This window comes from Sinohyriopsis cumingii, chromosome 8 (assembly GCF_028554795.1).
Source record: "Sinohyriopsis cumingii isolate HCF-2022 chromosome 8, ASM2855479v2, whole genome shotgun sequence".
Classification (NCBI taxonomy): Eukaryota; Metazoa; Mollusca; class Bivalvia; order Unionida; family Unionidae; genus Sinohyriopsis; species Sinohyriopsis cumingii.
Genome location: NC_142968.1, coordinates 44608301 through 44624973, shown reverse-complemented (window position 1 = coordinate 44624973; position 16673 = coordinate 44608301). Strand labels below are relative to the sequence as shown.

Below are 16673 nucleotides of genomic sequence, written 5' to 3'. Positions count from 1 at the left end.
CTTAGATAATTTCCACAATGATATGTTTTATATGTATACAATTTATGTCCACGTACGTGTGTGTGTGTGTGTGTGTGTGTGTGTGTGTGTGAGAGAGAGAGAGAGAGAGAGAGAGAGAGAGAGAGAGAGAGAGAGAGCAAGACTATGTATGCATATTTGCATTATTTAAAAGTCGCCTACTTTTCTACCATGACTTGCACACATAAAAATGTAATTATGGATAATTTGTTGAGAATATATAAACCCTGAACTTGACGATATAAATATATAGCATGCATATAAAACACATCATTGTGGAAATTATATAACTGACATGCGTGGAAGCCATTCCTCTCAAGTTGTATCCCATTTGTTATGCATGGCTCACCGACATGTTTATGTTACATGTTGGGTGTTGAGAATATTATTTATTTTGCAAGTGGAGGAGGGGGTTGAAAGAGATGTGAATTTTCCTCTAGTCTGGCTCTATTGACTAACCTTTTAATTTTTTACAAAATTTGTTTAAAATTTGATGTTTTACCATGGTTATTTTCACGTATTAGTGACAGAGAAATTAAGGGTTTGAATATGTGGAAGATTGTTTAAGTGCAACACAAGGTTTTCCATGAAAAAACTATTGCACAGTTTTTACACACGGGTATTTTAAAACGATAAGTCGGCTGAGATCAAATCTAAATTATTGTCCTTAATGCGAATCACCAAGATTATGGCATTCTTTTGTTGAACTGATAGTAATATGCGTTTATTTAATATCTGGCTTAAGTTTTAATGGCCTTTTCTAACATAAATTTCAAGAGGCATATTCACATTAATGAATTATTATGAGTCGAATTATCTGTGAAAATCGTAGTGAGAATACTGATAAAAACAAAGTCTTTCGCCGCCTCAAATGAGGGAGACAACAAACAAAAGCTCCTTAAGTCACACAAAAAACCCAAACATATTCTTAAATATTTACATATGGTAAATTGATTCACGTATAGAATTGTAACAACTCAGCGTCGCTTACTAAACTTACATAATGTCTTCTTGATGATAGGCAGTTTAATTTAAGTTTCATTAACATGAAAATGAACTAGTTACATACATTGGGGTCAATGTTACGGTTGCATAAAGCTTGCAATTTGTTAATGCACAAACGCCTATTTCATCCCATGACAAAGATTTTTTTTTTTAATGGTACATTTCAGATCAGTCAAGGTGCATGGACGACATCATCTGAAAAAAATTACTAAAATCGCACAGACGTTTTGCGAAATTTCGGAGACTGAAACTTGGAAAATTATACTATAGTGTATCTCTAAGCCACTTGTTTAAAAAATAAAGAAATAAGTTATCAATCAAGTAAAACGCAAATGTTAAAAAAGAACTAAAAATTAAAATTGCCTATTTGAATATACTGCGTCGCCATTATTCGATTCTGCAAACAACAAAAATATTAATAATAATAATAATAGTAACAACAATCATAGTGATAATATTTTCTATTAAGTGTTCATTTTCGCTTCCTTCGATTGGGCAGTTTGGAATAAAGAAAGTAAATAAACCTTGAAGATAAATGTTTCTCACACCAAACAAATTTTAGAATATTTACTAGTAGTGCGCTCGGGCGTAACTGACTGCTTACAGTTATCGCCCTTGTCGATGTAGATGTCCTATTAGTCTTCCGTTCTCCTAAGGACGAGCACAATGTTTCTCCAGACACTGCTTTGTTTTTCAGCTGTTCTCATTGTAAATGCATCCTTGCCAAAGATAAAATTTGAATATAAATACAGTTTTAAAGGGCCACATCTGATACAGGCAGATCGGTCGATTCCATTCTGGGAATATACTGGAGGTAAGTGAGTTGACGTTGCTTCACTATCTCGGTTGGCCAATGTTTGGGACACGTGTAACACACCGGCAAAACATATGGCGTTGTTTACAAAATGCATTGAAGACTATGTCGTGTGCTGTTGCTCTTGTAATTTTCACTGTCCATCTCGTTTGCACGTAAACACATATTACTTAAAACCTGAAACGTTGTGTTATAATATATTTAATTTGTTTGAGTAACAACAGATTTAATTCCAGAATTATTAGTATTTTAAAAAAATCGAACGTTTTCTGTATATGCAGAATTAAAAAAATTAATTCCAATATGATAGTTTTTAAAATTAATTCACAGCAAGCATTCAAGAAAGTGCACCGTCCACGAATCTTAATAATATTTCTAATATTTGGTCTTTTATAACTTCTCAAAATACGGACTTTTTCAGTATTTCTTACATGTGGTTATATAGAAATGGTTTATAAACATTAAACTTTGAAAGGAAGATTATATTTTGCCATTTGCCGGGACTTCTGAAGTCTTTCTGGGCATTTTACAAAGCCCCCCCCCCCCCCCAATGATTGGGGGGGGGGGGGGCATGAAACCTGTCATTGTACAGAAGTTGACATTATTAAAGCAATTGTGTGTAATTCAGTAAAATGTTCTTGTGCACTGATATGAATTCAGAATTGAGTAAAGAAAAGGTTAGGAGTTCTAAATTACAGATTATCAGTGAGATCTTATTGTTACCAGGCATTTTTGTTATGTTTTTATTATTAAGTAATTATCATTGAGTTGTGTTGATCATCCATTTGTTAGATGTTGCCTTTGTTGTTTGAATGGCCAGTGAACACTGTAATAGCATCATATGAATGTCATGTTTTTCCAAAGTTTTAATCGGAAATTAGAATAGAATGTTTAAACAGAAAACATTTTATCCACGAATGTAATAAACAATTTCTCCTGATTCAAAGTTTGTACCTGTATGGCTGATTTTTTTGTGTGTGTTCTTTACAAAAACAATATCCACATGATTTTGTATACAGTGGCCTTAACATCATTAAAACTAAGGGTATGTGTCAGTCACAACCCAAATCTTTCATACAGCTCTCTCTCTCTCTTTAGTGTCACGCTTCCCATTAAACAGCTGTAATCAGTATAAATAAATGTTGAAGGCATCTAAAAAATGTAAACTTTGCCTTCTAATGTTAGGAAAGTGAAATGACTTTGCCTTAGCCAGGTTAGTTCCAGTGCTATGTTATAGCTCAAGGCAAAATGTAGGCGTCAAGCCAGATGTCTCGCTATGATTTTAAAACTAGGAGTCCAGGACTCCCATTTTGGTAAAAATAAAGAGTCCCACTGTCAAAAGTTGCAGTCCCTTCTTTCCTACAGAATCAACACAGACGTGAGTGCATCTATTTTTAGATGGAGAGAGGTTTTCGTACTGTAATCACTCACTATAATATAGCTTCATTACAATAGTCCATTTACAGAATCGCAAATTTATAGTTGATTTATTTGTATGTATACTTGTAGTAATTTCATTCAAATAAATAGTATCTGATTGCTTTTTCTTCTTTGTATTTTCATAAATACTTGTCAAGTCAGAAAACAGCTTAGATCTTAAAGCGCATCTCGCTAATTCCACACATAACATTGTCCCATATGTTTCTGACCGTCATAATTTGCATTTTAAAGTTAAATCTTTAATAAAATAATACGTGGGCTTTGGTTTCAATGATCTGTATATTTTTTCTGAATATATTTGCCCAATGATTTAAGAAAACACACAATCTAATAAACTGGTTCATCCCAGACTTTCCCATTAGGCCTACTGGTTCACTTAAGTTTCAAACTAATTTTATGATGAAATAGTGTATGAGGCAGATAATAAATGTCCAGATCATCGATTCTGATCTTAAAACACAAGTTTGTGTGTTTTATCATCAAAGGATATCATGCAGGAAATTGATAGTTGCTACTTTACTCAGAAAAGGGTTAATGGTCAATCAGCTATTAAAACATAATGCTTGTGAATGGGCAAGAGTTTGTTTGTCAACGTAATTGATATAAAAACTAGGCCTAGCTACTGATGTCGTGATGAATACATTTCGCTACAACATTAGAACCAACTGGGCTAAGGCGAGGGGCATTAACAAAAACATATGGTATGGTCAGTCAATGTACCTCTTAAATAATCACAGGGAGAAGTCGTTTTTGCTTTCATAACAGAAGAAGGCAAAGTTTACATTTTTAGGCAACTTGTCACCCACTTACAAATGGCATTTTGTCTAAGTACTCTTCAGACACGTGCAGTGCTTATTCCGCTACATTCGGAAATGAACACAATAATGAAAGCTAAAGTTGTTTATTTGATGTACTTTTATAAATGACCACACGTGCATCTCTAGGTCTTTCTGCCTCTGAATTCAATCACTATAAATATCGGTACATTTTCTCACCCAGCCGCGTCAAAGCCTTTGAACTTGCCGCCCAGCTATTGCATTATGTTCTTTTTTTTATGTATTCTAATAAAATGGCAACATGTATGTACATCAAAGGGTCTTTCAGTCACTGGATTCTGTCATTGTAAATATCAGCACAGCTAAACGATGAACACATTTTCCCACAATGCAGGTGGCTGAAGCAGGACTTGCAAGTCTTTGAATTTTGCCGCACACCTATTACATGGGTACGGAGGACTCCCGCCTCAGTGATTTTCTGCATCCCAGATAAAAAACTGGAGTCCAAATTCACGTAATTAAGCGTGTCGAGATCTCTGCAAGCCATCAGATAGTTGGTGTTGTTAATGATATCAATTTTGCCCAACAAACAAACTCTTGCTCATTCTCAAGTTTGCGTTTTGATAGCTGACTGTCCATTAACCTTTTCCTGTGTAAGTTTGCAACTAGGCCTATCACTGCCCAATCTGCATAAGTTATCCTTTGATAATGATAATAATAATAATGACTTTATTAAAAGAAGGTAACACAATTAGCTGAAGAACTAATCTACCTTGAGGCCCTTATACAAAGGAACTTGCTTATATGCTAACCCACACATATACAATCACATGCATTATTGACAAAATAGATAAGTAGTATATTTAATGATACCCAGAGGCATTTGTTAACACAAATATAGTTGTTTTCATTCTGATTTTAACTAGATCTCTGAATCCACTGGATATATTTGGTTTGGAAGAAGGAAATATAGTGGGCATTTCAGAGTATTGGAAACTTTCTTTTGAATAATTTCCTATTTGGATTGGGAATTTTATATTGTTTGATAGACATAGATGACAGGTGGGAAGTATTTCTGGGTAGCCTATACCGGAATAGTGATTGTAAATATTCAGGAACACTATTACTGGAAATCCTGTACCTTAATTTGACTTTATTGCAACCAGATTTGGTCTTTAATAGTATTTGTAACTTACCACTTAAATTTTCCTTGTTTTTTGTTTGGATTTATATTAGCTCAAATGCTTTGTTTTGAAGATGTGTCAGCTTTGTTATGTTTCTATCATTTGAATTGCCTGATACTGTATTACAGTAATCTAAATTAGGTTGTATGCAACTGTTATTAAATGGTTTACTGTGCCTTTCTGGGAGAAAATGCCACATCCTACTGAGAAGCCATAAACTTGAATTAACTTTTTTACTGATATGTTTGATATGTTCAGTCCATGATACATGTTAGTTATTATCTACCAAAACACCAAGTAGTCTATCCATGATACGTTAGTTATTTACCAAAACACCAAGTAGTCTATCCTGACAGACCATTGGCAAATTTTGATCCTTCAAACAGTGTTCATCACAAACAAGATTTTTACTCTTTTGCCATGTTGAGATAAGTAATATTTTATTTACCGCCATGCCACTGCATGTGCACCAGTTGTCCAGTTTGTTTAGGGCATCCTGTAAAGAAATTTCCAGTTCATGCTTTCTGTTTTGGATGTCTAGCAATATTGTGTCATCTGCATAGAGATATGTAGATGAAATTGAGTCCTTCAGTAAAAGTGGTAGGTCATTAATAAATAATATAAATAGTAATGGACCTAGAATTGAGCCTTTGTGGTACACTATGTCTAATTGTTCCAGGTTCTGACAGAACATTATTTATATAAACACGTTGTGTTCTCTCGCTTAAGTATGAAGTAAACCATCTGACTGTGCTTTAATCATGGCACATTTTCAGTTTCTTCAAGAGGATTTCATGGTTTACCATGTCAAAGGCTTTCTGAAATCTACAAATATAGATCCTATTACTCTACCTTGATCAAGTGCTTGAATCCATTGATAAGTTAGTCAGATCAAGGCAGATTCACATGAATGAGACCGCACTGGTGGCCTAGTGGTTAGAGCGTCAACCTCGGATGCAGGAGATCATGGGTTTGATCCATGGCCGAGTCATACCAAAGACTTAAAAAGATAGTACAGGGGCCCCAAGTGATCTAAAGTGCTTTCCGATATGGATCACTGCCATCTCACCTGTCAGCATGGATTCAGCCAATGTAGGTATGTGAGAAAGCTTGCCAATAGCTTCTCGTGGGTTGGTGGTTCTTTCCGGGGTATTCTTGGGTTCTTCCTCCACCATTAATACTGGCCGCCATGTATAGCCTATTGTGTGCTGACAAATGGCATTAAACCCCACAACAGCAACAACACTATTGGTACTAGCAGCTACCTTGCTTGGCACTCAGCAAAAAGAGGTTAGTGTTAGGACTGGTCGGCCTGGTGTCAGGATAATGTGACTGGGTGGGACATCATGCTACATGACAGACATCACTATAAACTGCCACATTGCAAACATCATAGCGATATGACTGAATTTTTTTTAAAGCTACGTGTAAAATCCAAATCACATCACATCACTCACATGTTTCTGTCCTTGGGCTTAACGTACTTCTTGTCGACAAGGGCTGGGATGCTACACCCAGTGTCATACAAGATGGTGGCACCTTCTCCGTTGACAGTAGCAGACGCGAGGTTGGCTGGGTTACAGCTTGCCTCCGGCTCGCGCTCCTTCCTAGCGACGGCATTCACCTGGGTCTGCCTGCCCTTGGGACAGTCCCTGGCAATATGCCCTGGGCGCTTGCAGTTGTAACACGTCGGCGGCCCTCGCCGACCTGCAAGCCCCGCTTTCGTGGGTGAGGCCTGTCCAGGTCTATGGTTGGCATCCTTACCTGTAGATCCCCCTCCGACCCTCCCGTTGCCCTGACGGTTACGGACAGCCGGCTCTACCTCAACCACACGGCGCGACTCAGTGGGTCGGGGTCGGTCCGCACCCCCGGAACCTCCACTTTTCGAGTGTGCCTGCTCGTATCGCTCCGCCATACTAGCGATCTCTTCGAGCGTCCAGTGCTCTCTCTCTGCTAGAAAGACTGTCAACTCGCGACGGTAAGTACTCAGGACATGTTCCTTGAGTATAACCTCGCGTAGCCCGTCGTACGATCGTTCGACTTCGGCCATCTTCATCCACTTCTCAAATAACCCTCGAACACGGGTGTGGAATTGAGAGTGGGTCTCCATTGCCTTTTTCGCCGAGTCCCGAAAAAGTTTACAATATGTTTCGGCGGTCAGCCGATAATGGCAGAGAAGGGCCTTTTTGAGCGCATTGTAGTTGTCAGCATTGTCTGCAGCTAAGCCGTGGTAGACTTCACGAGCTGCACCTTGCAAAAAAGCTGAGACATTAATTGCCCAATGTTGTTCAGGAATTTTATGAGCATGAGCGAGTTTCTCAAACTGAACAAGAAAATCGTCGATAGATTCCTCCTTATCGCTGAACCGCGACATACTTATCTGGACCATTCGGTGGTCGATGAAAGGTCGTCCAGTCCCTCCAGAACTTGTGCTAGCGTCGTCCCGATCTATGTCCCTAGCGGCTAACCTGACCTTCTCCATTTCGAGAGTGTGAGCAAGCTCTCGTTCTTTTGTGGCCGCTGATATCCTGGCCAGCTCCAACTCTGTCTGTGTTTCTCTTTCGGCGGCTATCCGGGCCAGCTCCAGCTCTTTCTGGGTTTCTCTGTCCGCGGATATCTTGGCCAACTCCAGCTCTCTGTCTGCTGCTTTTTCTGCCTTCCATTCCTTGATTCTTTCTTCAATAAATGCTGCCAGGCAATCTCCCTCGTAGCCGAGATCTTCCGAACCCATGGCACGGTACTCCTTGATCATTTGCCTTTCTGTAGCCATATTGTTATACTAATAGGAAGTGATACCTTGTCTCGACCTTACTAACAATGGACAGATACTACAAGTTCCCAGCCAAATACTTACCTGTCGACAACAACTAATTTCGTTCAGGTAAGATATTTGCTCGATATTTGCTTCACAATTACTGCAAGTAATTAAAGATCTACCAAACATGCAAATATCAAATATAACAAACACAAGATGAGAAAATCATAAAAATTCAAAATACATAGGATGGAAAATATCTCACACTGTTCACTAATACTTCCTAACAAATAAACTTTTAGGTCGTAAAATAATATTTATGTCTAATTCAAATCCCGGACGGAGCGCCCACTGTGACGTTCTGTCATATTGGGGTGGGGTTCTCCCAATATAATTTAATTAAATTAAATTGAAAGTTCCACCCTGGCTCGTTAGGTTAGAAAGTTAAATTAGTGATGGTGTAGATTTACAGCTCTGAGCCCCCAGTCAGCAATGCCGACGGTTAAATTATAGAGAACACGAAGATGAAATTCAATCAATAACAATTTAATAAATGTGATAATTTAAAAAAAAACGATAACTTCCAATCACTCGTCTTTCCCTCGACCAAGTGACAGCCTAATTCATCCCGTGATTTACAGTGTGAGTTCGATTTTCCCCCTGTCCTTGCATCTACTCATCTATTTCTTCCCGCTGATTCTTCCTTCTTTCCGTTCCTCTAACTCCTTCTTTATCTCTGTTTCCTCTCTACTATCTCCTCCAGCTTCACTCCAGACTTCAACTTCTCCTTTCCCTCTCTATTATCTCCACCAACTTCGCTCCAGACTTCACTTCACCTTTCTTCTCTCCTTTCTTCTCCTTTCCTCCGTCTCTCTATCCGAGACTACGGGACCAAACTTTAACTGGTCTGTCCCTCAAAGCTTCCTGTGAAAAACCACAAGGCGTTAACAAATGTTTTATCGAACCTCACCTCACACTATAACGACAATTAACCATCAGATAGCTGTCACTGTTTCGGCCACGTATGCATACACATCGAAATTCCCACACACTTCTTGCAGGGTAAACAATGGCATAATAACACAGTATCAGCGAATTGCTATACAGACATCAATACATTGCGTCACGTCAGTATATACACATATATATTTAATCTCATCGTACTACAATCTGACAAAATCAGACGCATGTCTGTACATTACAAATATTCAACAATGGCAAAATCTATAATCATATGAACATATGTGTTAGTCCACTATAAAATACCCACATAGTAAATTACAATATTAACTCTTACGACGGCTGGCAAGCTATATAATTCTTTACAAATATCAACTCATTTCTTCAAAATATGCAAACATATTAACAAAACAAACAACTCATTCCTTCAAAATATGCAAACATATTAACAAAACAAAGTAATTCTTCGTACTACGATTCTAGTACTAATAAAGTATACATACGACCTACAATTAAAATGCAGTCGCATTCCACAAAGACCGAACAAATATCTACTGACCTTTTGAAGCTTTCTGTACTTAGACCTTCCCGCTCTAAGATTTTCCCGCCAATAACGAATGGCTATTCGGAGTTACGCTAACCTCTTCTCTGGGTAATTTCTCTCAGCGAACTAACTTTTGCCGGAAAACGCAGGGATATCATTCTACCCAAATCAAGGTCTCCCCCCATCTCGATTCTGATTGGGTGGTGCTGTGCCCCTGTCCAATCGTCTTAGCGGCCAGTTCAACCTGTCTGTCTGTTTGCAGGGGAAAGAAGTTAGGACACTCCCACTTCTTCAGGCAATTTCTTTTGATCTTGGAAACATTTCGACACCTAGGTGATAATTGGCTGTCTGTGACTTCGCAACTCCAATGTCCGGTCCTTCGATTCTAGCCACAACAATCTTACGTAACGGATTGGTGCTAGCCTTCGGCAATGTTCAACATCAAACAATGACCCGTCAGAATTACCTTGATTATACATGTTTCAAACTGGGCTACTCTGGGTCGGGGTAAACATGACACTGGAGGAAATTCAGACATCTACCTGTTAAGTTTTGATATCCATCCATTAATCTAGGTTGTATTCTCCAATTGCATGGGTACTGAAGTGAATGATAAATAACGAGTCTTGAGCCATGGGGCTACCATATTTAATTTATGATAACCTGAGTTACATCTTTCCTAAACTTGAAAAACATTGACCAGATTGAACGTGTATTGATCTCTGACATTAGAAAGAAAAGAAGAAATCTACTTAAAGTTTTGAAAATTTGTACTTAAAGTTGTGATATCTGTGCTAAAAGAAAAAAGTCATTAAATTGACTTATGTGTTGATTCACGTCTCAAAATAGTGATAGTTTCCTCCAGGTCCTGATGTCAGTCATTGACAGATTGCAATATCAATGTCCTCCGTACTCACTGGATCAGCAGAGTTTATATAACATCTGAGGCACGTCTTGCTTTATATAGTTTTTCTTTATTCTTTGGATGTTGGGCATATGTGCTGCTTATTATGTTTAACCAGTGTTGCATTACGGTAGTGTAAGCATGAGCAAGGGACAGCTCAGTTATGATTCATTAAACTTTAACTTGAAACATCTTGAACATTGCTGTAGTTTTTAACAAGTCGATAAACAACAAATCAGAATACTCTAGTGTTTCTGCCTATATCATTTTTAGTAAGTCTTTCATTTTATCTCACCTCCATCAAATTCCATTTCCCTTATTACTTATAATACCATAAAATTATCTTTCATTTGGCTTGTTGCTTATACATGCTAGCTGTAATCCAGTTACACACATCATTGCACCAGTTGCAATGACTGCTGGAACAGTTCTAATACTGACTGTTTCAGTAATGTGCATAATTATCCAAACTGGTATTTTGTATTCAACATAAATTTACATATAGCTATAGAGTCAGACCTTAATGCAGTGTTTCTGTGGTCCTAGAAGTTTGATTTTATGCACAATGATAGATTATTGCTCATCAGTGGTTGTTGATTTTCTATGGGTATTCTGGGTATCAACCTGTTTCTGCTTTAATATTTTAGATGTACTTTCACAATCAGAATGAAATTCAGTCTGGAAGATAGTTTTGAACAAAATGCCTGTTTTTTTCTGCTAAGTTTTGAGCAAAATGCTGGGGGTTTTCTGCTAAGACATTTTCTAATTTTTTTTCTCCAGATGCTATTGCCAGCGATGATTACCTTCGAATAACCCCATCATTAAGAAGCAAGAGAGGTGAGTGTCTTTCTTGTCATCATGGACAAGCTCTGCCAGTGTAGAATTGTAGATAAGAATTGCCTCATAGCAGAACCAGAAGGACATCGCACGTCTTTCCTGTATTTCTTGGTAATGGTACCTCGTGCATTCACAAAGATGAACATTTGCTCCATGGTAGCCAACTTGGCCCCTACAAATACAATATTTTGGTACATGTATATATAATCAATACATTTATATCTGTTTGTCTTATTTTCAGGAGAGAGTGCCTGTTTTATGGTAGAATTTTTTTTTTAAACTGTCAAATGAGAAGATCATGGAACTGAAGTTGCCTGCACACGTCACATTCACTCAGTATGAAATATTGAATTATTTGCATTGTAACTACATTATTTACTAGCCTTATTTTAGAAATAAATAAGGCTTATTGACCTCAATAGTCCTTTTTGTTTGTTAAAAAATTAATTTAATTTCAGACCATTGCAAATTTTATTTATGTGACTAAAACAGATTACACATGAGAGACTGGTAACTTGTTCATCTACTTTCATGGATAATTTCAAACTGTACCACGCAAAGAATAATTTAAATGTATCAGAGTTTGACATTTTAGCTTATGGGATGGTCTTTTGTCTGCTGTTCGTCCAATGGCACGGTTTTGTTATCATGACTCCTATACTGCACGAAGGATTCCTACGAACTTTACACATGCAGACATTCATCTCAGTGTTGGCCCAAAATAAAAATGGTGCAGCTCTGCATGAGCCGTCTTGAAAATATTATTATTACTACCCCTCAATGGAAGGTCATATTTACATGCATGTTTTCACCAAAAGACTGGTACTGATCCGACATTTAATGTGGTAACCATGAGAGCCATTGTTCAAAATCTTGTCACTCCTCTTGAATGGAATGTCATATTGACATGAGGTTCACAGAGAGCCATCAGTCAAAATCTCGTCACTCCTCTTGAATGGAATGTCATATTGACATGAGGTTTACAGAGAGCCATCACTCGAAATCTTGTCACTCCTCTTGAATGGAATATTGACATGTGGTTTACATCAAAAGACTTCTAATGATGTCTAGATAATCAAAATAAAATATCACTGAACTGCTATTTAATACGCCCGTCTTGAAAATCTTGTTAACACAAACTCCACCTGAATAGATAGTCGTATCAAAATGGGATATTCTCTAAAAGTCTATGACATCCAGTTGGTTCCCAATGAAAATGGTTCAAATCTGATATCAAGTTTGGCTTCCACAGCCATCTTGAAAAAAAAATTATTGATACTCCTTCAGAATATAAAGTGATATGATTGTACAACAGTTGCCATGGCCATAGGCACTCATTTCTGTCCATGAAAAAGGAAAATTCTTGACAACTCATTTCTCTTTTACAGAATAACACAAGGTAACTAACTCGTGCAGTTCAGAATCTGCCCCTTGCAGATTTGTTTATTGTTACCATGTTCAGTCACTTATAATATATACCAACATAAAGATGTTCCACGTGTATGATTTAAGTACTCTACTGATTGGTTAGCAGTCATTTTTTATGGGGAAAAAATTATGTTGCTTTGTACTGTACCTTACCTGGTAATTGCGTCAAGTTTGGATAATTTCACATTCAGGGTATCATGCAATATATAAGCTACATTCAAGTCTGGTTGGTGGTTATTGCTTACCCTAGACAGGAACAAGCAATAAATCACTAACCAGAATTGAATGTACCATAGTTCACTACATGACACACCTGTAGGCCTCCAAATTTGATTCAGGTAGACTGAGAAACTTTATGTAAAAGTGGCTATTAAATGATCAGTTAAGTATTTAAATCTTACAGGATTTTGAAAAGTCTCCTTTACATGGTTGATGTATATTATCATTGATTTATCAATGAATCGTTTCACACACACATCCAAGCAGAATTTTGCTTCTCAACAAAAACTAGAGTGAAATTTTATATAAAAAACTTATATGCAGGGATATCACATGCACACCATGCGGCAGAGTTTCCCTGGTAGGCCAAATAATCTTAGGTAGTCTTTTTTTACAAATCACTCAAACATCTCGATTCTGTCCATGTATGTTTTGAGTCCCAGTTTGACAAATGTATACGAGAAAACATGTCAGTAGCTTCCAGCAGGTCAGTGGTCCTTCCCAGGGCTTCAGAGATCTTCCACTGCAAAAAATACTGACCGCCAAATGTCACTTATCATATTCTGAAAAATGGCATTATGCCCCACAAAACCAAACCAAACCATCACTATTTTTTTTTTACCTCATACTGGGTTTAAAATTTGGATGCACATTATGTACGTGGAAATGTAATTTTCAGGTATTGTTTTTAATTTTAGTGGTAATAGTTTTAACACAGTGATGCATACGAACAGTATTTGTCTCCAGGCCATGGCACTTGAAATCTTGTAAAATCTTGTGGTCATTGACACTAGGTTTGTAATTGTTATGTATTTATTATCTACAATCTTTCTTAGATATGATATCATTAAATCTCCAGAGGTAAGTGATCCTTTCAGTATGGGTGTGACATTCTGTTTAAATAGACATGGGACAACTCTTGTAAAAAGAAGTTTCCATCCAGTAGGTATTTTGGTTACCGGTAAAGACAATGCCACATTGGTTGGTTAGAAACAAGTCACTATTCTGTGCAATTGTGCATACCTACACTTATTTTGTAACCTTTGAAGGTTACCAGGATGACATTTTTAAATATGCAGGGTCAGTTCTAGGTCATATGATTAAGAGATTAGCACCAACTAATATTTATTTTTTTTAATCACACTGAAAAGTTAACAAAATACATAAAAATCACACATCTGTTTGCAAGCCCCACCTTTATTTCTTCATTAAATCCTTGCTGTTTTCAGGGGGGAAAATCCTCCTTTTTAAGTTCCAAAATATACCTTGAATTACATTTTGTACATAAGTAAAACCAGTCTTGTCAGACCACCTGTCTTGAAAGACCATATTTTCAATGCACAGATTTATTGATTATATAGTGGCGTGACCTGTCTTGAGAGACCACAAATTTATTGACAGAAGGGGTGGTCTTTCAAGAGAGGTTCTACTGTATTTGCACACAAGTCAGATCCAGCAGCAACCAACATGGACCATGATCTGGCACATTATGTGATCAGGGTCTATATAGTTTGCAGTTGGACCTAACTTAAAGTATGTGTGTGTGTATATGTGTATATATATATATATATATATATATATATATATATATATATATATATATATATATATATATATATATATTAAACTGTTTCAATCATTTGTGTAATATAAAGCATTTTTCTTAATGTATTGTAACAGGTGCTGTCTGGTGTAAAAACCCTGCAACTTTTGAACATTTCTCTATTGAGGTGGTGTTCAAAGTGACTGGCAGAGGGCGTGTGGGTGCTGATGGGTTGGTATGTAGATGGATTTCATATTTTTTGAAATTTTGATTTTTTTGGGGTCTGTGCTTTGGGGTGATTTGGGCAGTTTTGCCAGTTCCATGTATGTCATTGGGCCCATGTATAGCTGATTACATTGGGATATTTTTTTTTTGTCGTCTTCATCTTCCGTTGTTTTGGATTTTCTTTTGCAATCAAGTGCCTTACTTTCTTTACGTACAATATCAACTCTTATGCCTTTTTTCTGTTCAAGGAACATTGGAAAATAGTTTAAGAATATTTTTATTGCTTTTATTCAACTATTCTGTAAATTTAGTAATTGATTATGCCTGCAGTTGTATTTAGATTCAAACAAAAATGCATTCATTAATCTTGAAGAGGTAAAATTCTGTGTATTTTGTAGCATAACTGAGAGCACGTTTTTTATCTTGAGGGGTTAATATGCTGATAGTTATTAAAGGAAAAGTTAGAGCTTTTTTCTTCTCTATAAGTAGGAAAAGTGGATTTGTGCATCGATATATATAACCTGTTTAAACTTGTAGCATATTTTTGAGTTTACCAGCCTTTGCAGAAGCAAAGTGATGTATCCAATTTTCAGCAACACACTGATGAATGTTTGCATCAAGATTCATGAATATTTTTTTGGGGGGGGATACAGTTTGGCTGTCATTAGCGGTATGTTTTAAATATTCAAATTTCTGATCACTCTGCACTATTTTTCCTATCACAGACATTTTTTGGAGGAAGTCATCTCACCCAAACATTTGAGTCCATCATGGGTCGTGGATTTTTTTATCTTTGCTAGCCAAGGGTTATTGGTTCATTTCATGTGACATCCACCCTTAAGATGCGTGCCTAGGTAAAATGGTACCTGACACGCCTGATTGAAGCTCATGCGGTCAGATTGCTTGTTACATTTAGTTTGGAAGATAGTTTGGAATAATCATAGCAGCCTCAAAAGACAGTGACACAATGCATGCAAGTTTCTCCAGTTGAATCTGTTCATGAACATTTTTTGTTTGGAGTTATGGCATGTGGGCTTTGAAGAAGGCGCCATATTAAAAACCTAACTGGACAAGTTACAGGATGTATGATTGTTCAATTTATTTTGCTTGCTAACGACAGAAACTCTTCATACACAAGAAGGCACTTGTTCAAAACACCGTTTTGGCTAACTGTCAAAGGACAATGTGTAATATTGTAAATCATCAACCATTGGTTTCGAACATGAGGATTTTGTAGCCTACCCCCAAATAATCTTGTAGCATGTTAATTTGCTCTGTTTCATTCGTCCATGCTATATATGTATATATGACTGTTGCATCACTTTAAAAAGGGTTAAATATAGACCAGTGACAATTCTTCTCGATTGTCGTTCTTTAAATGTTGATAAGTTGCTTAGATTTTCAGTATTTTGTTTCGAGTTAAGGGCCTATGGTCTGTTGTAAATTTTAAATTCCATCTCGGGTTACCTTGTTTGTATCAGCAAAATTATGCTGAAGTGCTTGCTACAGCCAAATAAACCTTGGCTTTCTTGTTTGTTATAAAAAAATATATGAGGTCAGAGTAGCTCTTCATGTTTCATTGCATGGTTTTCTTTTAATTGTGGCTGTGAGAATTAGCATTAGAAACATGTCATAAATTGACATTTGTCATTTTCATAAATATGAAAGCTGTATTTTGTTTAGTAAATCGAAAGGCCAGCAGAAAATTACCGTGCATTGGTGTTCATCAGATCTCCATTATATCAGTGATCTCTATTTTAATCCGACAGAGAATTTATTTCCTACAAGTCTCATGAAGTCTGGAATTAGATATCAGTTTTCATATCCTGGCCGGTTTCATGCTTTGAGAATTATCAGTACCACCTCATCTGTGTGGTTTTACATTGACTGAAAATGGCCACATCCTGAAGCCTTTCTGAGCAGCACATGCTTATCATCAGGATCATATGGTCATTCCGGGAACACACAATGTCCAAGTTAACCATGACTAGTCCGAGTAAAAAAAAATACTTTGATTTTTA

At 36.9% G+C, this 16673-nt stretch overlaps 1 protein-coding gene across 1 annotated transcript in view; it reads left to right on the top strand.

The window, feature by feature from the left end:
* The first annotated feature begins 1658 nt into the window (after window positions 1-1658).
* The window catches only part of LOC149793399 (protein ERGIC-53-like), a 56992-nt gene continuing 41977 nt past the window's right edge, over window positions 1659-16673 (top strand). Inside the window, exons 1-3 of the mRNA XM_089967381.1 lie at window positions 1659-1837; window positions 11181-11237; window positions 14565-14662. Of these exons, the coding sequence (XP_089823507.1) occupies window positions 1690-1837; window positions 11181-11237; window positions 14565-14662 (303 nt within the window). The 5' untranslated portion in view covers window positions 1659-1689. The remainder of the gene's footprint in view (window positions 1838-11180; window positions 11238-14564; window positions 14663-16673) is intronic.